General features: G+C 49.6%; 8 protein-coding genes across 8 annotated transcripts; 6 read left to right on the top strand and 2 right to left on the bottom strand.

Moving 5' to 3' along the window:
• Positions 1-847: 847 nt before the first annotated feature.
• BO79DRAFT_124625 (uncharacterized protein) lies at positions 848-1326 on the bottom strand (the record flags this gene model as incomplete). Its single annotated transcript, XM_025677955.1, has 3 exons — positions 848-1018; positions 1083-1124; positions 1210-1326. Coding segments are annotated over 3 exons (330 nt in total), but the record flags the coding sequence as incomplete, so codon positions are not given.
• Positions 1327-3713: 2387 nt separating this feature from the next.
• Positions 3714-5298, bottom strand: BO79DRAFT_290376 (ArsA family ATPase). The gene is made up of 4 exons (XM_025688884.1): positions 5143-5298; positions 4643-5071; positions 3983-4572; positions 3714-3922 (listed from the first exon to the last, which is right to left on the bottom strand). The coding sequence occupies exons 2-4, from the start codon at positions 5027-5029 to the stop codon at positions 3874-3876; spliced, it is 1026 nt and encodes a 341-aa protein (XP_025535537.1). The 5' UTR covers positions 5030-5071; positions 5143-5298; the 3' UTR covers positions 3714-3873.
• Positions 5299-6099: 801 nt separating this feature from the next.
• Positions 6100-6859, top strand: BO79DRAFT_211253 (hydroxyisourate hydrolase). Its single transcript, XM_025682987.1, has one exon. The coding sequence runs from the start codon at positions 6138-6140 to the stop codon at positions 6729-6731; it is 594 nt and encodes a 197-aa protein (XP_025535538.1). The 5' UTR covers positions 6100-6137; the 3' UTR covers positions 6732-6859.
• A 3047-nt stretch (positions 6860-9906) lies between these two features.
• atfA (bZIP transcription factor atfA) lies at positions 9907-12212 on the top strand. Its single transcript, XM_025689373.1, has 3 exons — positions 9907-10177; positions 10607-11759; positions 11812-12212. Exons 1-3 carry the CDS (start codon positions 10075-10077, stop codon positions 12113-12115), a joined length of 1560 nt encoding a protein of 519 aa, XP_025535539.1. The 5' UTR covers positions 9907-10074; the 3' UTR covers positions 12116-12212.
• Positions 12213-13227: 1015 nt separating this feature from the next.
• BO79DRAFT_180722 (tubulin gamma complex associated family protein) lies at positions 13228-16681 on the top strand. Its single transcript, XM_025680100.1, has 2 exons — positions 13228-14562; positions 14616-16681. The coding sequence occupies exons 1-2, from the start codon at positions 13287-13289 to the stop codon at positions 16481-16483; spliced, it is 3144 nt and encodes a 1047-aa protein (XP_025535540.1). The 5' UTR covers positions 13228-13286; the 3' UTR covers positions 16484-16681.
• Positions 16682-16923: 242 nt separating this feature from the next.
• Positions 16924-18405, top strand: BO79DRAFT_211256 (WKF domain-containing protein). Its single transcript, XM_025682988.1, has one exon. The coding sequence runs from the start codon at positions 17085-17087 to the stop codon at positions 18378-18380; it is 1296 nt and encodes a 431-aa protein (XP_025535541.1). The 5' UTR covers positions 16924-17084; the 3' UTR covers positions 18381-18405.
• A 719-nt stretch (positions 18406-19124) lies between these two features.
• prs2 (proteasome core particle subunit alpha 1) lies at positions 19125-20392 on the top strand. Its single transcript, XM_025682989.1, has 5 exons — positions 19125-19257; positions 19333-19392; positions 19512-19606; positions 19666-19878; positions 19945-20392. Exons 1-5 carry the CDS (start codon positions 19251-19253, stop codon positions 20329-20331), a joined length of 762 nt encoding a protein of 253 aa, XP_025535542.1. The 5' UTR covers positions 19125-19250; the 3' UTR covers positions 20332-20392.
• Positions 20393-22325: 1933 nt separating this feature from the next.
• Positions 22326-23204, top strand: BO79DRAFT_274683 (uncharacterized protein; the record flags this gene model as incomplete). Its single annotated transcript, XM_025687620.1, has 3 exons — positions 22326-22548; positions 22616-23013; positions 23076-23204. Exons 1-3 carry the CDS (start codon positions 22536-22538, stop codon positions 23202-23204), a joined length of 540 nt encoding a protein of 179 aa, XP_025535543.1. The 5' UTR covers positions 22326-22535.
• Between the last annotated feature and the right edge of the window lie 1565 nt (positions 23205-24769).

Consider the following 24769-nt stretch of genomic DNA (forward strand, 5'->3'; position numbering starts at 1 on the left):
GGCGTTCAGGTGGTCCACTATTCCTTTTTCTCTTTTTTATCTCTCTATCTTATTTCCCCTTTTCTATTTACGTTTCGTGTCCCACTTTCCACCCACTATATCGTTTATTTCCCCCTGTGTATCTCTTTATGATGTTTGACACCCTTCGGGATTTTGGTGTGTGTGATGACTCCCTTAAAAAGAAGAACGAAGTACCGTCAAAAATTCTATCCAACTATATCTGGACTTTTATTTTTGGGTCGACCAGAGGATGAAAAAAGGAAGGAAGGAAGAAAAGAAGCAGGGCCGGGGGAGTTTTCTTAAAAGTGAGAGCAGTCCTTTGCACACTTCTGTCTTATTGGGGTGTGCTTTCTCGTCCGAATAAGACGCCGTCGCTTGGTTACGTGTGATCGAGCTATGCTGTTACGAATGATCTATAGAGATGATGGAATCCAATTATCATTAACTCACTCAACAACGAGACCGGCTGCATTATGGTTTGAGGTGAATTTTATAGAGCCGTGGTCCTCAAACCCTATCCTAACTATATTTATCATCTTTCATCGCATGCGGAACAACCAATCCCACCCTCCCCTCCTCGGAACCACCAACAATTACCAATCCTATATAGTAGTAACAAAAGGTATCTGTAGAAATGAAACCAACAACTAGTAGAAAACCAAACCAAAAATATCCCCGCTACCCAAAAGACCCAAAAACCAGCATTAAACCAATATCGAAAAATGACAACCCATCCCTCCCCTTCCCCCCTTTTCTTTCCCATCTCATGTTCCAACCCACTTCATCGACTCCGTCTCGGTTCATAATCCATCATCTGCGACGATGATGATGACAGCGGTGGTGGTGCCCTGCTTCTCCTCCCCGAACTCCTGACAGGCACAATCTCATTGATATAGGGTTCGTGTCTGCCGAAAGTGGCGGCGGCGGCGGCGGCGGGGCTGGCTGAGTCACCTGCCATTCGGAGGGATTCTTGACGTTCGTATTCTCGGGACATGGTTGCTAGGTCGTCGATTTGTTCCTATTATTTTATACTATTAGTTTGGGGGACGGATGGAGGAGTAGGTGAGTAGGGACGCACGCACTCTTGTAAGTGGTACACCGACTATTAGGTAGCCGTCGCGTCCCTGGAGAGTTGTTGGGTTCATGTGTTAGAAGAGTGTGTTTGGTTCTAGGTGTTTTGTGTATGTGGCTGTGGTATATTGTCTCTACCTGGTATGAATATGGCCTGACGCTGGCTGATGGCCCTAGAAAGTATTGTATGTGGCCTAAGACTATATGACGGGACAGTCCGTATCCTGGGAGCCAGTATTGTTGGACTTGAGACATCTCCGTGAGGTTGTAGTAAGTTCAGTTAAGTATAGGGGAGTAAGTAGTGTGAGAGAAGTAGTGAGTGTGAGTGATGTAGTGCTGTGTTTGTGTTGTATACTAGATTTTGAACTGAATAGAGTGGACTACTTTCGATCATGACGACCATTCGATTGGAACTGGAACTCTCTTCTAGGGACCCCATATATATAGCTAGCTTCGGGTTTCTGGTCATGCAAGGAAAAAGGAAGAAGAAGATAACAAACGGACATAAGATTCATTCGTCACGCCTCGGTGGGTTCGATGTGGATGTGTCTCTCAAAGGTGTCGGAATGCCCTAGGGCAATGTGACTGTACATAGTGGGCTCCATCACTTAGGATGCTGATCAGCACGCCCGCCATCGGCCCAGCGAATTTTCTTCCAGTCAAGACTGCGCCTTTGCGAATGTGGCTTTTTACATAGACTCTTTTGCGAGCAAAATGGAACGGCTGCAAGGCCTGCTGCTCACGTCCGATTCCGGGGAAAACTCGCCTCACTCTTTCATCCAACCCCTTTGCGTCGGTAAAAGTGAGGCTTGGGCAACCCCCCAAGGGAAGACTGACAATTTCCGCAAATCGAAGGATATTGCGCCCACCTTCTCGCGTGCCTCTGTATTTGCACAGCTTGGCTATTCCTGCGGTGAACATGCACCACTGAAGTGGTCGGAGATGTAGGTATGTAGTAGAGTCTGTATGTGTGATGCCGTGGCTCCATGGACCGAGCGTTTCGGATGCAGCTAGTATGCTTGCTCGAAGTTTATTGGCGACTCCCCTAGATCTTGCAGCCCCAAAATGGTTTCGTACATTTCGGAATTTCTTGCGTCTCGAGTCCAGACGTCCTCATAGCCGGTGACACCTGCATGAGCCTGGAGCCATTTATACAGACCGGGTTGTTCGCAGATCTATTGAGGCCATGCCATACTGTATCCCACTTAGCCGACCGGACTGTTTGTGCCCGCGGCTCTCAGCGGCAGCTTGAGTCATAGTGTTCGGCCCGATTACTTCTTGTTTTTATTTCCGGGGTCCTTAATTTGACCTGTAATCGCTCTGCAAAGTTTATCGGGGCTGTAGTCGGTGCTATCTGTATATCGGTGGATACAGCATAGTTGTCACCTAATGTCGCAGATTCCGAGGTCTAGACTAGAGATGCATCATCTGAAGGGGAACATCTAAGCGTCGTGGCATGATTGACCATGTAGCCTGTACCCACGAAATATCGTAGCACAGAGATTTATGCCTCGGAGTTCGTCTCAGACCGTTGATGCTGTCCTTGCTGGGCCGAGCTAAGCTTGACGATCGTTGAAGACAGAATGGGTAGTGACATGATCCTACAGGGAACTAGACCTGGAGGCCCATTGTTCCTTTCCTGTATAGCCAGTCTTCGCGGCGATATCTGTGGCCTTTAGCCTTAGCTAGGGGTCACCTGCATCAGGGCTTGGGCGACTCTGATTTGGTAGTCAGCCACGCTTGCATGAGCCGGTCTAGCTAGGCCATGTTCTTCTTAACAGGGCTTGGGCTTCCTCTTTTTCAGTCACCCATCAAGCTTTGCAAGCGCCGGAAAGTGACTGCCACTGTTGTGACTTGTGACAGCCCGGATATTGCAGACACAGTACACCTGGTATGGCTCACAAAATCGTATGAGGCTATATCCAGCCTAGCCATTGATTGTTGTGGGCCCGGATATAGAGAAAGCGATGCGACATGGCAAACCGATTGGTCTTCAACTGAATAGTCAGCTGGAGGTGAGGCTTCACCTCACTCACCAAGCCTTAGATATTCGAAGCGCAGATGCCTACCTCTGCCATCGTTTGCCTGTGGACAGGGAAGGCTCTGTATTCTCCAATGGCGTCGCAATATCCACGAACTGGGCAGCTCCATCCCTGCCTCAGATCGTTGCTTTTATTTGCCCTCTTATAGTGACTGCAGGTTTTATTCGGCAAGGGGCTGAAGGTGAGGCTGAAGAAAAGAGTTAGCACTTCCTAGATCAAGGAAAGATGATGAATACATCAGGAAATAAGCTCTCTAACTTACTCCCAGGTTTCTTAGAAGTGGATTGTGACCGAAGCAGAAGCTGCGATCTTGGGGCTACAGCGGTGCAGGAGAAAGAAATAAGGCGGCTGAGGATTGAGAAATCAAGCTGGCAAGTGGACAGGAAGAAGGTGATTGCTTGACAGTGTCCCTGCCCTGAGGCGGAAGACCCACAAGTGATCTAGTCCTGGTCACAATCTCATCCCTGAAGATCTGCAGAGGTAGCTAGTGGGAACCTCGACAAGGCGACAGTGAGGCGTTCGGAGAATTAGAGAGGCAAAGTCAGGTGTGATAGAAAGGAAGGCACAGAAGGAGAGCATTGAGCTCATCAAACTCATTCAGCACGGTTCAGGATGGCTAGATTCACAATTTTCCAATGAATGCATCTTCACGCTTGCATCTTCACGCTTCGTATATTATAGTCTATACTCTTTTCATGACTCGTCCAAATAAACAACGTTCGCAGCAAATCTTAGATTGAAAACTCTCCGCTAATCCGCCTCAGTTGCCCTCCGGGGGTACATACGGGTTCACAAGCATGTCGCTGAATCTGTGGACTGGTTAGCAATCCTGATACTTCTCACAACCGGATATCTAGGGGTCGACGTACTTCTCAAGCTTCTCCTTGCCTCTGACTTCCTCAACCAGCAATGGCATCCTGACCACGTTGAAGTCTTCATACAACTCTTCAATCTGCTCCAAATACTTCTTCTGCATCTTCCTTCGTGCATTACATTGTTCGCACTCGCTGCTTTGCTTGGGGAACAGGAGCTGGTTGACCACAATGGCATGGGTATCGATGTTGTAGCTCGTGAGCTCCTGAATCATACGCTCGGTTTCGTAGAGGGACAAGAATTCCGCGATACAAACACAGACGAAGGTAGTCAGATCAGCGTCCTTGAACTGCGAGTTGACTTCGCTAATAGTCTCCCTCAGCGACTCCATCTTCTGCAACAATTCATCGATGTTTTGACCGCCGGGCAGACCGCCACGAGAACCAAGGATCGAGTTCAACATGGGACCAAACTGAGAGGACAGCTGCGACAGCTTGGCGAGAGCCTTCTCTAGGACAGTAGGGAACTGGAGGAAGCGGAGGGTGTGACCGGTCGGCGCAGTGTCAAACACAATAACTTCGTAGGACAGCGACTTGACCTGCTTCAGGACTTCGGCAAAAGACATAGCTTCATCAACACCGGGGATCTGCTCCTATTAGCCTTTTTTCCAACGAGAGCAATGTTATTCTGCTGGTCAGCACTGGTGTATGACGTACACTGAACGCAAGATCCTGCATCATTCCACCAACACCCATACCAGACAGAGGGTCGTCGCCCTGGCCTTCACCACTAGCCAGGAGATCTTGAATACTGCCGTTAGGGTCGATCTCCATAGCGCTCAGGTTCGAGTATCCATCGACCAGCCGGGCCTCCTTTCCGAACTTCTGACCGAAGGCATCGCTAAGGTTGTGCGCGGGGTCGGTGGAGATGAGGAGGACAGATTTGCGAACTTTGGCAAGCTGAATTGCAAGAGAGCAGGAAGTCGTAGTCTTGCCGACACCTCCTTTACCGCCGACAAAGATCCAGCGCAAGGTCTTCTGGTTCACCACCGACTGGAGCGTGGGCTCCATGAGGTCGTCGCTGTGCACAACGGCGGAGGACATGTTGCAAACTCGTTGAGATTATTATCGGAATTGATTCGATGTCTGAGGACGGTGCGATTGAGTGAGCTTCCTCGTTAAAGAGGCAGTGTCGCGATATTGAAGCTTGGACTTACCACGTATCGGTTCCCCGCAGAGGCCCAAAACTTTCAGTAGTGGCGGTTAGACAAGTTCGAGAACGTTCTCGGTAAGATAGAGTCACCCGAGCACTGGCGTGAAACAGGCCTATTCAGGTCCAGATGAGCGCGGTAGGAAGGTGCTGAAGATTCAGGTACAATCACTCTAGTGAATCATGTGCAGCGCCAAAGAAAAGCGTTTCCATTCGAGCCGGTGCAACACGCACGTGCGGATGCCATCATTTCTCTGCCTGAGGCGACCCCACCCGTCAATAAAGTGACATAATGCCTCATTTCTCTGAGATAATCTTGACTACTTATCTGTGTAAATCTAATCGAGCCGGCGGCTCTTTGTCGCTTTCCACGGACTCAATTATGAAGCTATTCGTTTTGCGACCAGCAACCCATTCCTACCAACCGAGTTCAGATAAACAGCTAATGGTCATTTCCAGCTAGCTTCTGTCTGCGTTTAGAGGCATTGAAAAGCAGTACAAGATTCTATGACACTACACCATTGCAGCAACCTGACATTTACAAGAAAGAATAAGCGGACATCTCCACTTAAAAGATTCTGGCTTGTTCCCGCATGATAAAAGCCGGGTCTTGCGTTACAGAAGTCTAGGTTAGTCAGATCGACGGACACCATGAACCCCAATCGTTACTACTACTTGGTATCGTAGCATCCCAAGCCGGGGTTGCACACACACACATCCTCATATCAAAATTGATCAGCTAGTGGGTTTGGAACTCTTAAGTTCAATCCAGGGGCACTAAACAGATTGGAGCTGTTGTAGTGCTACGGGCTTTTGGGACCACCCCCGAGTTACCCCACCGATGGTATACTCCGGCATCCCAGGGTAGCTCTGTCGGTGCTCTCCGATGCATGAGAAGCGGAGATAGAAAAAGCCCCTCGCGCGCTGAACACTCTCGAGACAATTCCTACTTTTCTCTCAGTATCTGAAATAATTACCTATAACCTACCCTATTCTCTCTTGATGGACCCTAGCTCGGAAATCAAGCCGTCAAGTGGTCAACTGGATAAAGTCACAGACCGTCTTAGCCTCTACCGCAACCAACTCCTCCAATCCCCGATCCACTCTACAGCACAACCCTTCAACAACTACAACGCAGCATCGACCCTCCCCCAAAATACCACCGCAATGTCTCGCGACCCCATTACCTGTCACGTCCTGAACACCCTGACGGGTACTCCCGCGGCGAACCTCCCAGTGACACTCACCCTCCTATCTGCACCCTCCAGCAGCAGCCAGAGTCCCATCACTTTCCAGGCGACGACCGACGCAGACGGACGAGTCAAAAACTGGGAACCCACCACAACTTCATCGTCCGCTTCGTCGGTCCCCGCTATCCTTTCTGCACTCCCAACTGCCGATAGCAAGACAAATTGGTCCGTTCGCTTTGACGTTGGTCCATGGTACGAGGCACAAGGTGTTGAGAGTTTCTGGCCCGAGGTCGAGGTGAAGTTTACAGTCAAGGGACGGGGCCGGGAGGGAGAAGAAGGATGGCGGCATTATCACGTTCCCGTGCTGTTGGGACCCTGGAACTATTCGACTTATCGCGGCTCATGACGAAGAGATACCTAGAATAGAAGGCATGGGGCGATTGTGTATGGATAGGACAGAATAGGATAGGATGGGATCTTAATCTTATCGCTGCCGACTACTTATTATTAAGTTACTTAAGTTATTTTATCGTGGAGAGCGCCCCATGCATCCCCATACTTATGACGTATCTGGAGAAAAAGCTGAAACCATTCCATGCACGGCTCAATAGTTTTGTGACATGCCATTGATAATGGGGTCGCAAGCTTAATAGGGGATGTTAATTGCTACCCCCCTACAAACTCACTAAAGGTTAATCAACACCGAAGATGAGAAATATGGCGCAATTTTACAACCTTCTTCCTATTTCACGTCTGTGCGAGCGATGGCAGGCAATGGGATTAAATTAAATTGACCCTATTTGCCAAGAAACACGCACAGTTATCATGTCCTTCGAAATAACCATAACCATAGCTATAACTACCTACACCAACAGTCCGCGATCTAGACTTTCCAACCAACTTCTCGGAAAGGCTTGCATGAGCAACCGCTGATTTCGGTGGCTGCATAGGCAAAAAAGGCTAAATTATGGTGAAATCAGTACTTGTGTGTTAGGTGTATCGACTAGCGTGAAGAGCGACAGACAAACCCCGGACAAGCCAACACAGTTTGTTGTGCTGAGGGGTGGGAAAGAAGGAAGAGGGGGAAAGGATCAATTTGTTGTCACTTCGGCTAGCGCAATTAATCTATGATATGTCCCATAAAACTTGGGACTATACCTTTTTGATCATGCAGCTGAGATGGAAGCGCACCGCAGCTGTAGATACTTTCACTAGTATTGAAGCCGTTGGGCCTAAATACTCCCTTATCAAAAAGTACCGTTGAACGACAGGGGCAATTTATTTTTCATGCACTTTGAAGGTTGTGAAGTAGCGGGTACATCACATACAGTAAGTGAGTGATTCTTCGAAGGTACATGTGCATACTTATGTGCAGGAGACTTTGGCAATGATGCAACGCATAAGAAGAAATTATACTATCACCGGAGCTACAGTGAATACTGGACTCCTTTCAATGTCGATATCGATGGTATGTTCAGACAGGACTGGTTTCGATAGGACTGGTAACGAACATATTGACCTGTAGCACTATCATGTACTGTCTGGGGAACGCAGTACCACTGCCAAGGCCTAAACGAGACGCGAACTGACAGTTTGTAGGGGCCTTCTCAAGCCTAATAATGTGGAGGGAAGGGGGGGGCGTATACTCTACTCCGAACCTTCTTGTCCGGTCCACCATTCAACCGTGTAGCCTGTACCACCCACGGGGAGCAATGGAATAGATTGTCCAGAATCCAAGTGGCAATCCACTAGATTCCTTCATCCTTGTTTTGGGCCCCAAAGAGACCGCGCGAGACACTCTCACGTGATGGATACCCACGGGACGAAGGCCCTAGAAGTATTGCGTCATCAGCAGGGGCCCAATCAGCAAGCGGACGTGTCACTCGATGTCCCGAGCGAGACTGATTGGAACAACACTTCCCCCCTGAAATGAGAAAGAACGAACCCAGAATCTGGGCAACGGCGATAAGAGAGCCGAGGATTGGAAGGATTTCCTTGTTGGACCCGAAATCTATGTATCTCCAGATTTGGGCGTTGCTCCATGGGCCATTCAGGGAGGGAATCGATGGCATGGAAGTGGCATCGACCATTCGAACAGATGAAGATCCCTCACCGCCCTGCGGCCGGACAAACATGGCGTCGTCTCCATGATTCGTTCACCCGCTCGAGATTGAGACTCTGCAGGGCGGGGGCTCGGAAACGGGCCCGTGAGTGGCTGGACCAAGTGGATGCGCTGGTACATTAGTGGTCTTATGGAAAGGTGCGCGAGTGGCCACTGCCGGCTGGTCCGACTGTCCGACAAGCCCAGGAAAATTCCTGTCGTCGTCACCGTGATCTCATTCATGGTTTTCTTTACCCCTTCCTAACTCTCTCGCCCTTAACCAACTTTCCCTCTTCTGCCTCCAATACATTTTGTTGACCAGTTTGTGGTTACAAGTGCTTCGAATCCAAAGCTTTAAACTTTTGGGCAACCTCTTCGTGTACTTTCCACACATCCCTGGATAGCGACCAACATTCTTATACCTTTGCAATTTTCTTTCCTCGGGACCCGGAAGTGTGTCATACTATCTACTACCACTTTCTTATTAGGTTGAATTTGCCTATCGTTTCCGCCGTCATCCAACAATCGTGTCCACCCGGGTTATTCTTTGCTTGGATTGGCTGACAAGTACTGCCGGGAATCCACTCCGTCTCCAAGTTTCGTTTTTGCAAGTAAGGGCCAGCCAGCATTTCGCCTGCATAATCATACAGTGCCTGGTCATTTACTATAGGGTAAGTTGTTCTTTTTGATTTGCTGTTTTTAGTTTCCGGTGCTTTTTTTTTTCTCTTACCTCGCCTACCCTTTATTCATTTCATTTATTTTTTTTGGGCGAGATTCTGTTGCGGAGTTTCAATATTCCTGCTTTGAAATCAAAAATCATAGGGTGGATGAAGCAAAAAGAAAAAAATACGGAAGAGAAAAGAAAAATACAATTCTAAACAGGAAAGACCAGCAAGAACAAGATTGGTTCCAAATACAGAACCAGAACCGAAGATAAGAATTAAGAAAAAAAGAAGAGTGAAAAGAACCTCAAAAGAGAAAAATAGAAGGGGGGAAAAAAACAAAACCAAAAGAATAGAAAAGGAAAAGAAAGAAAAAATCTTTTTCGAAGAAAAAAAAAAAAAATTCCATGTTAGTGGTTTCGAGGTTGCACTCTGGCTGGTTGGTAACCCGCGGGCTTTTTGTACTCTCAGGGTTGCATGGTTTCGGCGTGACAGACAGTCGAGACCAAATAGGCATAGCGTGGCTCGACGGCCACTCGACCGCCTCCCCTCTTTCTTTTCCCCCCTAAATAATCTCCCTGTCGAAGCCCGGACTACGTCACAACTTTTTCCTTTCCCTTCCCCTTCCTCTCCAACACGATCTACTTCTGTCTGAACTGCCGTGTACTCGCTCAGTGACCTCTGGGTACAGGCGTTTGCGCTGCAGTATCTCCAGCTCTCCGAAGCATCAACAACTTATCGCGTTTTACTAACTTCAATCAACCAGCTTTGTCTCTTTTTAACTTCCCATTCCCGTACCCCTCCAGTTGTTTTTTTCTTGTTCAGCGTCCGTCCCCGTCCTTATTCTTCTTCGTGTCCTCGCCACCTCCGTCCGCTCGCTTGGCTATTTTTTACCCTTACATCCCCGGGGTCACCTGTCGACCTCCCTCGATCTAATATATCGACACCAACCAAAATATCTTCCCCCTCCTCCTTTCTTCGCTATTATGTCTGCGGCTGTTACTTCGACCGTTTCGACCAGTCTAACTAATCATACCGATACTCGTAATTCTTCCCCAATGGGTGCGAAAAAGGCGGGTCTAGACGAAGGTGAGTGAGTGTTGTGCATCTTTAAAAAAAAACTGTTTCGATCCTTCGTTTTGCGCGCGCGCGGAACTCTGGTACCTCCCATATTCCAAACTCCCGAATATCTGCTGTATCTTGCACTTCCTTACTTCATCATCGACCCTTGACCTGTTCTGGCTTGGTTGTACGCCACTGTTCCCCCAAATGTTCTGTTGACTACCCGCCGCCGTCGGGATGACCTCACAATTGGCGTCATCGATGGGGGTCACTGTTATCAGATCCCCTTCCTCTCAAACTTCGGCCTGGACCGCCTTATTTGGCCAACCTCTTTCTACCTACCCCTGTTTCAGATAACCTCACTGTCGCGTACTCCATCATCATCATTATTATCATCATTATTACTATTGTTGTTGTTGGTCGTCATACTAACGCGCACATCTGCTCCGGATACAGACTCCCGGGCGACCTCTTCGGATCTCAAAGATACCAAGCCTGATGTAGATCCTCAGACCTCGTTGGCGCCGCCTCCGCGACCAGCCATAACAAGCGCGACTGATACTCCCGATTACTTCAATTCCGTCCACAACCCTTTCTCTCTGGAACCCAATCCCTTCGAGCAATCTTTCGGCAGTGGTGGTTCCTCGGGCGAAACACCCGGAAAGTCGATCCTTCCTCCTGTTGCAGCACTTACTTCACCTGCCCTGCCGGGCACAAGCTCTGCCGGCGGCGGCTACGGTTGGTCCAACTCTCTGCGATCCGGGCCGCTGAGTCCTGCTATGCTCGCCGGTCCGACTGGCACTAGCGATTACTTTGACAGTATTGGCAGGGGTTTCCCTACTCCTAACGAGTCTTCTCTCCGCACTGGATTGACACCGGGCGGAGGGGGGTCTATGTTTCCCGCTCCTAGTCCAAACTCTCAGGCACTTCTGCAGCAGTTGCAGAGTGGTGGTGCGACACCGTCGACTATCGAATTCCACCGTACTGCTCTCAACGCTGCCAAGAAGAACAGCTTAGGTGGTCCAACCTCTAACCCCACTTCCGAACCTGATCCAGCGACGCAAAACTCCAATATGGATATTAAGCCGAACCAACCTACAGGTTCCGACCCATTCGGTCATCATGACGCTGCCGATGCGGCCAACGGGCTTTTCATGCTGGCCAAGGGCGGACAGGCGAATCCCAATCAATTCGCTGTGTCGAACCAAGCTTCGATTCAGCCACAGAGTATTCAGGCCAATGACCAGCAACTTGAATCTGGCGCTGATAGACGTAACTCGCAAAACATGAACGGTGTATCAGGCAGAGAGACCAGCGGCGACGCTTCCGACATGCAGGGTGAGCAGACAAAACCTGCTGCCAAGGGCAAAGCCAAGAAGAACACTGGTTCCAAAGCCAGCACCGCAGGAAACAACAGGCGCAAGGCAGAAGATGCACCTAAAGGGTCAAACAAGAAGGCCAAGACGAGTAACGGGTCTGGTAGTGTTGAGCCTCCTTCCGATGTCGGGGATTCTGAAGATGATGAAGATGATATGAAGAGGAAAAACTCGACAGACACGAAGAAAATGACTGACGAAGAGAAGAGGAAGAATTTCCTTGAGAGGAACAGGTAAGATGCGCTGCTTCATTCTGGCGCAGCTATGTGCTAACGTGGATTGCAGGGTTGCTGCGCTCAAGTGTCGTCAGCGAAAGAAGCAGTGGCTTGCCAACCTTCAAGCGAAGGTGGAACTGTTTACCTCCGAGAACGATGCGCTTACTGCCACTGTCACACAGCTCCGTGAAGAAATCGTCAATCTCAAGACTTTGTTGCTTGCGCATAAAGACTGCCCAGTCTCCCAGGCCCAAGGGTTGGGTCCTCTCATGATGAATGGCATGTCGGCCGGATTTGATGCGCATCCATACAACATCCCTAACGGTATGATGCAACCTGGAGCACCTATCCCTGCTCAGGGGCTACGACGGTAATGAGTCCCTATGCGAGACCATGATAATATATGATGGGTCGTGTTCATTCGGTTGAAGAACGGCCGATATTCTTTGAATTCTTTTTCTTGCGTCAGGAGTGCAGGCGCCAACGTGAGAGTGTGTGGCGCCTTGTCTGCCTGCTACCTCTTGCTCTTATTATTTGGCTACGCGCCACCGGCATGGATAGGTGTTAATGATGTATACGATTTCTAAAAACGGACGGCTGAATTTGAAGTGGAATGGGCATTACTTGATCACCAGAAGGTGCAAACTTGGCGCAAAAGCTTGGCTGCTTTCATTTTTCCATCACTTGTTCTCTCTTTCTTTTCACTTCGACCCTCAAGAGCCCTCGTCCTGTCTGGCATTTGGTACTTTCAGGCTAGGGTGGTGTATTGTGTACTCATTATCTTTTGCTTTCTCTTTTTCACTTTTGCTATCCCCTTTGCTATGAGGGCTTCTCTTCGTCTGTCTGATACTTGCGGGCCACTGGGTGTTTGCCTTCGCTATTTTTTGTTGCTGCGAAACACGGTACTGGGTGGCGTACTGGAGGCTTCTTGCTATCGTTATCTTTTCATGCTAGATGCCATTTAGCGTCTAGGGAATTTGCTGAGCTTGAATTCCAATTGATACTTCGATCAAAAACTGCGACACCTGTAAGAATGTGCGTAATCAAGACAGTAGTCTGTAATGTACTTGATAGATTGACGGTCTGCAATTGGTGATCAGTAACGGCGTGCTTGGCAGGACGCGGTGGATTTAGGTTCAAACCGTACAAACGGGTCAAACAAGACAACAACATCCTTTCCATACGCGGGTCACCCAGTCTTCGGCGATGGGCTCCGACGCAATTGATACCTAAACACGTCAAACTATATGCCATAGTCACTACTTCCAGGTCTTCCTCTGACTGGTGCGGGACGCCATGCCCTAGACTCCGGAACTCCAGCGAATTGGCAGGCCATCCACTTGTGTTCGACCATTAACTTCTCGCCGCGTCTAACCTCGAAAGGCGGTATTCTGCGCCAGCCGACCTATAACCCATTGTCTCATGGTGGGCTGCGAGCTGTGAACTACCCAAGAACAATTTGAACCCCAAGAGATCAAAAGAAAGGGTACAATCCAAATACCGGAAAGCTCTACAATCGAGCTAAAACCAGGCCCCCAAAGAAGCATGTCCACCCGCCAACCCGCGCGCCCGCGGCGCATCGACGACGCCCTCTCGCAGCTCGTCGACTCCCTTACCCCTCCGCTCTCATTTTCCGATATCGACGATGGCTACTCCGACGACGCAGAAGAAGCCCTCGCAGCAGCAGAAGAACGACGACACCAAGACATCCTCGAGCGGTCATGGCGCATCCTCGACACCTACACGAGCGCCGCCAACAACGATCCGGCCTCGCCGCCGGGCCCCGGAATAAACAGACGGGGAAGCTTAGCAGGCGGGGAGAACATCAACAACGCGTCGGACCTGATCAAACGGAAATTACTACGTGAGAATGCGAGCCCCGATAAGGCGGTGCGGTTCTCGAATCTTTACTCGCGCCTGTTGACGCAACCGGTGCTGTCGCAGAAGTGGGCTATCTTGTACTTGCTTTATCGGCTCTCTGGGGCGGATGATCATGATGGGTTTATTATGGATGATGAGGTGATGTTGGAGGCGAGGAGTCCGCCGGTCGAGCCGGCGAACTTGCAGAATGTGTTGTGGAAGGGGCAGAGGACGAAACAACAGGGTTGGGGGGCTGGTGATCAGTCGGATGAGGAGGGGCCGGCGATTAGTTCGTCGGCGTCTCAGTTGCCTGGGAGGATCGAGAGGAAGGCTTCGGTGCGACGGCAGGAGTTGTTTGCGGATAAGGAGCGAGAAGCGGAGTTTGATGGGGGGTTGCAGACCACGGAGAAGCCTCGAGAGACTCGGGTTACTCGTAGTCGGGCGAATACTGGGGTGAGAGAACCGTTTAGTGATGATCAGAAGACGATAATGCCGGATCCTGGTCTGGAGAAGGAGCAGAAGCCTACGGGACCTTTGGAAGATGGTCTTCTTCGTGATTTACCGTTTAATTTGCAGGGGTTGTCGTCCTCCAATCTGCAGTTCTCCTCATCGTCCATCTTGAAATTGCCGCCGTCACTGCCCTTGCCGGTCATTTCGCTTTTGAACTCCCTTGCAGAGCCCTGTCTGTTATATCGTGGGTTGTCGTCCTTTGTTGAGAGCTCGGGCGGTGGTCTTTTGAGCCAGAGCTTGCGGGCAGCTCTCTCGAATGAGCTCCGTTCGTATCTGGGCCTAGTTGCCACATTGGAGGGAGAGATGCGACGGGCGTTGGCGGCACCTGCAGATCCCAATGATCCTAGAAGTGCCTCTAAGAGTGGTGTGACGTTGAAGCGATGTGTTGTCTGGACGCGAGATGCAACCATGGCGCTGCGGTTGATGAGTCTTATTGTTGAGGAAGCTCAGAGTATGTGCTCCGATTGTGAGAGGACTGTATGCAAGCTAACGTTGATTTTGCAGACAAGAAAGGTGGTCAATTGATCTCTCTGATTCATGGCTTCTCGACTTCTCATGGCGACCCGTTTGTATGCGCTCTGGCAGAAAAGCTTCTCAATCACGTCACCCGGCCCTTCTACGATATGCTCCGGCTTTGGATCTACGATGGCGAACTATCCGACCCCTACAAAGAATTCTTCGTTGTCGAGCCCGAGTTTAGGCCCAGTACGGACCCACGTCGCATTGCGACCAGTGTTTGGGAGGATAAGTATAAGCTTGACGATGAGATGGTGCCCTCCATCATCACACAAGATTTTGCTAAGAAGGTGTTCCTTATTGGAAAATCGTTGAATTTCATACGATACGGCTGTGGAGACTCGGGGTGGGTCGAAGCCTACTCGAAAGAAGCCTCCAAGGAACTGCGGTACGGCGATACGGCTACCCTAGAGTCCTCAATCGACGAAGCCTATAAGACTACGATGGCACGGCTGATCTACCTTATGGACGATAAGTTCAAGCTCTTCGACCATCTTCGCGCACTAAAGAAATACCTATTGCTCGGACAGGGTGATTTCATTGCCTTGCTGATGGAGTCATTAGCATCCAACCTCGACCGGCCAGCTAATTCACAGTACCGGCATACACTGACTGCCCAGTTGGAGCATGCTATTCGAGCCTCAAACGCGCAATACGACTCCCCAGATGTCCTCCGTCGACTTGATGCCCGCATGCTAGAACTCAGCCACGGAGAGATTGGCTGGGACTGCTTCACCTTGGAATACAAAATTGACGCCCCAGTAGATGTAGTCATCACACCCTGGGGCTCCACTCAATACCTGAAGGTCTTCAACTTCCTCTGGCGTGTGAAACGAGTCGAATTCGCCCTAGGCAGCACCTGGCGACGATGCATGACCGGCGCGCGCGGCGTCCTAGGAAGCGTCAACGACAAAGTCGGCTCAGACTGGAAACGAGCAAGATGCGTAATCGCCGAGATGATCCACTTCGTGTGCCAACTCCAATACTACATCCTATTTGAAGTGATCGAAGCAAGCTGGGACCAACTGCAAGCCTCCATCTCCAAGCCCGGCTGCACCCTAGACGACCTAATCGAAGCCCACACCAAATACCTCAACTCCATCACTCACAAAGGCCTCCTCGGCTCCTCCACCTCCTTCAAAAACAACACCACCTCCTCTTCCTCAACAAACGCCAAACAGCAAGAAGAAGGCTTCCTCACCCAACTCCACCAAATCCTCAAAATCATGCTCGCCTACAAAGACGCCGTCGACGGCCTCTACTCCTTCTCCGTCGCAGAATTCACCCGCAGACAAGAACTTAGCGCCAAAATCGAAACCCGCACCGCCCAAGGCCGCTGGGGCATTACTGACCGCGACCTCCGTCGCCCCCTTCGAGGCCACAAGGACTCCGTCTCCTCCTCCATGTCCCCGTCCGTCGCTGCTTACACGCCAAACCTCGCCGGTGGTGGTGGCGACGACTTTGGCATCGGCACCCCTTCTTCCCTCAATCCCCACGACCTTTCGGCAGACGACCACATGCTCGCTTCCCTGCGCGTCCGCCTCCGCGACCTCTCTGCGGAGTTCCGCTCCCGTCTCAACGTCCTACTAGGCGATCTTGCCTACCAGCCTGATGTGGACATGCGGTTCCTGGGCGTCGTCATGAACTTTAATGATGTGTATGAACCCGTTCGGAGACGCAGGACCGCGGGCTCCAGTTCGCGTGACAAGGAGAGGGCGAGACGCAAGGCGGCCGCTGTTGCGGCTGCTAATGCGAGTGCTGCTGCGGAGGGTAATGCATCGTCGTCAAAGGAGGCGAGGAGAGAGAAAGAGAGAGAGAAAGCGGAAAATAGCGGGACTGGGAGCGCTACTGGGTAATAAGTTGTAGATGTTTGTTGTGAGACTTGGGCTGTATATCTATTCCCCTCCCTCAATTGAGGAGGCATTTTGGTCTGCGTGTGTTTGACTGTCTAATTTGTACGAGTTCATGGAGTCAAGGATGGAAGTATGGATGGCATGGTACGGGCTGGATGGGAACTGAAGCGAAGTGATGAATGCATAAAATTCATAAACGAGAAATCATAACGATCTCATGTATAGTCAATCAATTTTATTAGAGCAAATAGATTGTATGTAATTACATGTCCCTCCCGAGTAGTTATATTCCTAAGTAAATTCTTGTAGTAGGTAGATAACTAAGAAAGCGGAGATAAATCCAGATAAGTCCACTTAAATTTTATCTCCGCACCCTCACGTGGAAAATTTCCCCAAAACTTTCTGGCGACCATCAATCCTCAACCCATACACCTCACAATCTCTTTTTCTCCACCACTGAAACACGATTACTTCTTCCGTTGTACTCCCACTGTTATTATATTTGGGACAACGCGACTCATATATACACAATTTTGTCTAATATTGTCTATTGCCCGGTCCGCGAAATCGAACGATTCTTACTACGATACCGTCGCATCGCTCAATGTCGAGCAGCCCCCAAGAATCTCCACAACAGCACAAAGAACAACAACAACATATTCCGGCTTGGAAGAAGATGGGTCTGAAACTCAAGAACGCTAAGGATACGGTGGAGGGGGCGGAAAAGAAAAAGGGAGATGTGGAAACAGATTTTGAGAAGAAGCAGGATCGCAAGAAGAGCAAGAAGAGACGGCTTGAGAATGATGATGATGAGGAGGGCAAAGAGGTGAAGGAGGAGGATGCCGAGAAGAAGAGAAAGAAGAAGAAGAAGAGTGTGTCGTTTTCGGAGGACGCGAAGAAATTGGATGGTGATGCGGACGATCAGAAGGAGGAGCAGGAACAGGCTCAAGAGAAGGATACAATGCAGGTTGATGCTGAGGGTAATGGTGATGATGATACCGAGGATAAGGCTGATGATGAAGGCGAGGGAAAGAAAAAGAAGAAGGAAAAGAAGAAGAAGAACAAGAAGCAGGACGGTTCGAATGATGCTTCATCCACCACGACACCGAGAATCCACGAAACGCCTATCCTTTCCTACCTGAGTCTGTACCACAAGCATCGGTCGGCGTGGAAGTTCCAGAAGAATCGCGAGACGCATCTCTTCAAGCATGTTTTGTCGCTGGAGCAGGTCCCGACACTGTACAATGCGGCTTTGCTTGCCTATTTGCAGGGGTTGAAGAGCGAAGGTGCGAAGTTGCGGTTGCGACAGATTGCCGAGGAGGTCATCAAGGCGGAGGTTGATGCTGAGGAGGATCAACCTAGTAGTGCTCCTGCAGAGACGGAGGAGTCGAAGGAGGGCTCTTCTTCTGAGGCCAACGAGAGCACCGCGGCGACGGATAAGGCCAGTTACGACAAGGCTGTTGGTGTCTTCCGGACACGCTTGGCTGCGGGTCAAGAAGATATCGATTGTCAGGATGTTACTGCGCAGCTCAATGCGGAGACACTGAAGAAGTACGAGAATAGGGCACGGGCTGAGCTCATTCTGTTTGCTGTTAACGGCACGCTGTTCAATTATCACAAGCCCAAGCCTGCTGCGCAGAAAGGAAAGAAGGGGGCTCAGGCCCAGCCTGGCAAGAAAAAGAAGAAGAACCGTACTGCTATCGTTGAGATCTCGAGCAGCAGTGAGAGCGAGAGTTCTAGTGACAGTGATAGCGACAGCGACAGTGACGATGAGAAGAAGACCAAGGCTAAGCCTGCAGCTGCTAAAGCCTCGTCGTCTAAGGACAGCAGTGACAGTGATAGTGACAGCAGCAGCAGTGATAGCGACAGCGATTCGGATAGCTCAAGTTCGAGCGACTAGCTTTGATGACACTTTTGGATTGTCGGGTGCTCGTGCTTTCGTATATTGGCACACCCTATCAATGACCTGCTGTTTGATCTTCATGTCACCAAAAAAGCGAGATGTTTATAGAAATTATATAGACCATCATGTCCAGTTATAGACATTGCTATAGCTCGGTCAATCACAACTCTGGTAGTTGCCTAACTGCTATTGCCACACTGAGTTTTGTCATGATAAAAAGTAGATGGGTAGTAGACAATTTATAGTATAGTAAGTACTTTCTAAGTAGATGCAAGGCTCTTTTAGTGGACTGATTCTACCTCCCTATGACAACAGCAGTCGATAGATCCTTCCAAACTAGTGAGAATGACTTTAAAGCTTCTGGTAAGTTTCCTAGAATTAATACTGGATCACAGCTAGGTTGTCTTAAACCACTCCGACCATTAGATAGTATATCGTGATGACAGTACTGAACTAGTATATATAGTATGAAGTAGCACCAAGATCTAAGTACTAATCACCGGTACTAGCGATATTGCATTAAACAGATACAACAAGGAAATCCGGCAGACAACATGGAAGACACAAAGCTCAAAGTATAAAGTCAAGAAGAACAATCTCTATTGGTTTAAGAAGAGATCGTTGAGCGATGATAGATGAGCGGCACAATGATGAAGCCGTGAAGGCGGTGACGCTGGAGCTTACTCAAACGGGGACCCAAAGCTTAGAGCTCCGGCCAGGCACCCTCTGGCACGCGTCCTCTGCTAACGTCCCTCCTCCCTCGTCCTCGATCCTTCATTCCCCCATCTCGATTCCATTTTCATTTCGCTATAAGACTAGTTAACTTCCATTGTAATCTCGAATCGAGTTTGATATACCACCGCCATTATGTCTGGTGAGACTTCCCGGACCCTCTTGACTGAACCGGCTTCCATGACTTCATCGATAGACTGACAACCTCTGTGATCAGGAAGTGCATATGACAGACACATTACCATCTTCTCGGACTCGGGTCGTCTGTACCAAGTTGGTAAGTGACTCTCTCTTCACAAAAACCGCCTCTCCCCGACGACCTTCGAAGTACTCCGATCACGGACCACGTTAGACCTTCAAGACCGCCTACTCACCATTGATGCCCTCGGCGCTTAGAATATGCCTTCAAGGCTATCACCTCGGCCAACATCACCTCGATAGGTGTGAAGGGCAAGAACTGCGCTGTGGTTCTGTCCCAGAAGAAAGTTGCTGTAAGCTCGTCCCCGCCGCCCGAGACGGCCTGTCGGTCATCCTCTGATAAACATACCAGGACAAATTGATCGACCCCTCCTCCGTTTCGTACATTTTCAGACTTTCCCCGTCAGTGGGCTGTGTGATGACCGGCTCCATCGCCGATGCGCGGGCCAGTGTTGACCGTGCTCGTGGTGAGGCGGCTGAATTTCGATACAAGTATGGCTACGAGATGCCCTGTGATGTCCTCGCAAAGCGACTTGGCAATATCAATCAGGTCTACACGCAAAGGGTATGTGTCACCTGCTTCAAAGATCTTGCCCGGGACATTGGCTGATGGATCACGTTCACTCTCTAGGCTTACATGCGTCCCCTCGGAGTTGCCACGACCCTGGTATCCGTTGATTCGGAGAAGGGTCCCCAGCTTTACAAGGTCGATCCTGCCGGATACTATATCGGATATAAGGCGACTGCATCTGGACCGAAGCAGCAAGAGGCGATCACTTACCTGGAGAAGAAGCTGAAGAACAAGGAATACGCTGACGGCAGCTGGGAGGAAGTGGTGGAGCTGGGAATCACGGCTTTGAGCAATGTGCTGAGTGTTGATTTCAAGAAACACGAATTGGAGATTGGAATCGTGGGAGGGCCACGAGCAGATGGCCAGGAAGGGACAGACATTGGTTTCCGGAGTTTGACGGAGGAGGAGATCGACGAACGACTACAGGCTATCAGCGAGAAGGACTGAGCTGGATTTCATTGTTTTTTACTGGGAGCATCCATGTTGGTAGACGCAAACGATCGATGAACATCATTATTTTTCTCTGATGCCATGAGCTGGCCTGTGTCTGACGAAACTCTATTCCCCCTCCTGGTCGGTTGACTTGCTTTTTGCACCGCTGCTGTACTTGACATCCAAAACCTGGAAAGCCCCCTTGCAGCTACTGTAACCGGGGCTCCTGTATCGGAAAGACCCGTCGCCTGTTCCTCCGCACTGGTGGCGAATATGGGGATAGACAAGCACGGTGCGATAAAGTATGGTCTTTGCGATCTGACAGGCTTAGAGAGGGAAGTTGCTTATCTGCACGTTCCATGCTGCAGCACTTGTTACTAAAGAAAGGGACGGCGGTACCGGGATTATCGATGCAAAGCAATGTCAGACGTCTACTGCTATGATATTTATTGAGCGTGCTATCTGCAAGCTTCAGCACTCAATGGGAAAGCAATCTCTCCGGGCTAGCGTTTCGCACTGAAGCAACGTTGACCATGCTCATTGGAGGAGGATGATGAAACTTGCCACCGAGGAAGCCGGGACGGAGATACTACTACTAGTACTGTTCGTATCCTGCAAGTAGACGTGAAGTGACAGACAAGGAAGGAGAGAGCAACAGCCCCGGATGAACGACGGAAAGGAACTAGTAGTATTCCGTAGTATGGAGTAAGTAGTAAGAACCAAGTCAATGGTGGATTGCGCGAGTAAACTTCAAGCCTGAGGCTGCGGTGTTTGCTTTTCCATTTTCAGCTGGTTTACTCGCCTCTTTGTGGCTGAGCTGGAAGTTGTGGCTTTCGCGGTTTCTTTTTGGCCGCCGTTCTATCTTTGTCCATTTTGCTTCTTTTTTTTCTTTTTCTTTTTCTTTTTCTTTTTTTTTTTTTTTCTCGTTGTTGTACTCTTACTCTTGACGCCCTTGCCTGTTCGCCGTGGGACCGAACGGTGCCTGAACCTAAACCGAGTCAGTGTCAAAGCCAAATCCTTGCGAGGATTTCCCTGCACTGGTACTCGATTATTCCCTTCTTGTCGATATCTCCGTCCCAACTTGCAGCTGATGTGAACTATGAATTACTAGGGTGTGGCGTTTACCGAGGGTGGATGACCCTCATCCCAGCTGGCAGTAACTCGCACTTCCCACTTACATTTTCTTTCTTTTTTTCTTAGTGTGTCTTTTGACAACCTAGAGTCCCGCTACTTACTTACTAGGATTAGTACTAACTAATCATGCCATGGATTGATGGTCCATCTGCTCATGCTTGCCCGTCTCCACTCAGTCTGCAAGATGAACCAAGATCCAGCACTTTTCCCCTAAAACCAAAAAAAGTCAAAATATACTAAAATAATCATAATATAAAATTTTCATTGTGGCTTTATCGGTTTTACCCACTGGTGTGGTCCTTCTGTGACACATGCGGCGATGTATCACCCTGTCCACCTTCTCCACCCACAAGCCGGTGGAGTCTCTCTCTCTCTCTCTCTCTCTCTCTGCCCGGCCCCAGTCTTGAATATCGTTTCTAGTGTTGATTTTCTTTTTTCAATATTCCCACCCCTGCGTTGACTGCTATCGCCGGTTGCCGTGACCCAGTTTTGTGTATCTCTCATTTCCCTTATGCATATGCAGACCCATAAGCATTGATCCCCCTACCTGGACCAGCTGCTTAGCGTCGCGCTTAGATATCAGCCTTAGATCCATTCGCCGTGGGTGGACATCCCAGGCCCTTTCGGACACATGGCTCTCATGGGGCCCGTTTCCTACTATTGATCCACAATGGGTGTCATTATCCAGCTGCAGTCCCTAGCTGTGATGTCCTCCTTTCTCCATCAGCGTCCGTCAACGCAGCCAGCCACTACTCATGATGATGATCCTCTTTCACCATGTTCCCCATCGCCGGGCTGATGGCCCATGGTCATCCAAACTATCCATGGCTGAACGTTAAGCTTAAAAGGATATCCCACCCTCGGCCTTCAGATAGAAATATCATACAAGACATCAGAGCTCGACTCAACAAGAATATAAAGGTCGCCTTGTCTCTTCTAGTCAATTGACTTGACCGTTACTCTAGCACACTCCATTCATTCTCTCCTCTTGGATATAGTTCTCTTTAGTGCCTTTTGTTGCACCCTTCATCTCTTCATACCTTTAATCACTTTTCGGAGGCAACTTCAAGTTTACTACAATTGCAATGGCTGACGGACGTAAGTATTCGACCTCTTCACCTCACCACACTACCCTGGAGTCGTCAATGGCATTGACATGTTGTAGTCAACGAAGCACGTGCCCTGCGGGTGGCCGAAATCATCAACGACTACCGAACTCTACTTGTGCACATCTCTCAGCAGAACGTCCAAATCCCGAATGCAGAAGCCAACGAAGAGGGCTACAAGACGATCAGAGAAGGCCTGACTGCCGCCCAGGCATTGATGTCGTCCAACTACAATCCCAGCATGACGCCTGCCCAGTCGAACGTGGAGACGGAGAAGGCGGAGTTGCAGAGAGTGATTCTTGACGCCAGCGCCCGTCGCTTTCAAGCCCATCGTATCTACCTTCGCGTGGCAGCCGCCAGAAGATGGGCTATCAACCGTCAGAACATCCTGCGCGGACAGCAACCTGGACCTCAACACGCTGCTCAACTCAAGACTGTGAGCAACACGTTCCGACAGGTGAGCAAAACCCTGAGCGTTACGATCATTAAACCATTGGCTGACCCTGAATACAACAAAAGGAAATGGCTCAAGTGACAGACCAATACGTTGTTGCTGATCTCCGGGCTGCAGACACGCGGGCAGGTCATTGGCTTGCCGACGATCCTTCCCTGCCAGTGATCCTTACCTGGATCCGTTCTCACCCATGAATTGCTGGGCTCACGATGTGCAACTTACTATACACCTGATTCTTTCGGGACGACGAGAAGTTGTTGTGTACGGATATATGATTTTCTGAATGGTTTTCGGGCTTACGGCACCAATTTGTTTGGTTATTTCGGTATACCCTTGATGTGGGCGGTTTGTTATCCGCAATTTTGGGCGCAGGTCGCTCGTCATGTTCCGTTTTTTGGAAAAGAAAAGCTGTTTGATTCCCTATGATACGCCTCTTATGTTCGGTTATACTTTTTCTTCTTTGCATTTACCCTTTTTCGGCTTTCATGGTTGATTTGCTACTTTGTTCGGTTTCCCTTCATGTCATGATATCCCCCTTGAATTATGGCTTACGCTAGATGCGATTTAATTGGATATCCCCAGCGAGGGTCTATTTACTCTATTTTTGTTTCTCAATGTGCTTTTTTTGTTGGTAATTATTCCCCTGTATTGCCTTGGGGTTGCTCCGAGCAGCCAGATTATTTTGGGACTATCGATGCAAGTATGCAACCCAAGGCAGGGATGTTGCTGCCTTAGCGGTAGACTAGCGCAATTCCGACACTTTCCTCATTATTGACGGATCAATTTTCCGCTCCGCAAAGCTGAAGCGAACAATCAATCTATCGGTGATAGTACTTGTTAGTCCTTGGCATGTTACGTATTTCTCCTCCTAGCCGAGGGAATTGGTACGACCAATGCCATCCACATGGGCAACGGTCTACTTCTGCGACATGCCACAATGATGTCGAAAGAGAAGGATGTTAGCGCGTGGCTTGCCAGTCGTTTCCTGTCAAGCAGTCGGCAAGCCCGCGCTGTGGACCCGACGGGTTAATGTGGAGAAAGGGGAGAATTTTCGAATAATTATCCAGAATTTTTGAAACAGGAACCTTTTGAGTTTGCTCGGAATAGTAGTAGGTTCCAGTTTGTCCACATGGCTAGGGTTGATGCGGGAAACGGCCTACCAGCTGAATTGCTGGAGTCGAATTTTTCTCATTGGCGTCGAATTTACCGTGTCGAGGGGCGAAACGCTCTGGCCGGAGCGACAGATAGACACGAAACGAGATCCTCACGTTCGACTCATCCAATGACAGCCGCCGGAGTTACCGAAGTGCTGGGTCGCTGCTAAAATCTTGGGTGCAGCTGGTCGAGGACATCCCAGCTGAACTGGATGGGGCGGGGAGGATCCAATGCTGCATGCGCCCGGAAAGCGAAATGGAGATGGGTTGGAGAAAGCAGAAAGTCAAAGATAAATTGAAAAAAATATTAGGGGACTAGCCTCTGACGCAGATGCACGGCGGTTCCCTTGAGATCTGTCCATTCTTCTCAACCATGTTGAAAAGAATTTTTCATCGCAGGTCAAATTCTGATTTGGCAGATCTGCTCCAAATTGCAATGCTGGTGGATTCAAACTGTGGCCGTGCAACCGTGCCCTGCAGTAGTTTAAAGTCCCACGCGCCAATCAGTGCCCCGGCCGTGCGGTAGAGGCAAAGGTTTCAGCTGAGAAGGTCCAGGAAACTGATCCACTCGGTCGCTTTCACGTTCTTAACTTCTTCTTGATCTG

This window comes from Aspergillus costaricaensis (assembly GCF_003184835.1).
Source record: "Aspergillus costaricaensis CBS 115574 unplaced genomic scaffold BO79scaffold_38, whole genome shotgun sequence".
NCBI classification, from domain to species: Eukaryota; Fungi; Ascomycota; class Eurotiomycetes; order Eurotiales; family Aspergillaceae; genus Aspergillus; species Aspergillus costaricensis.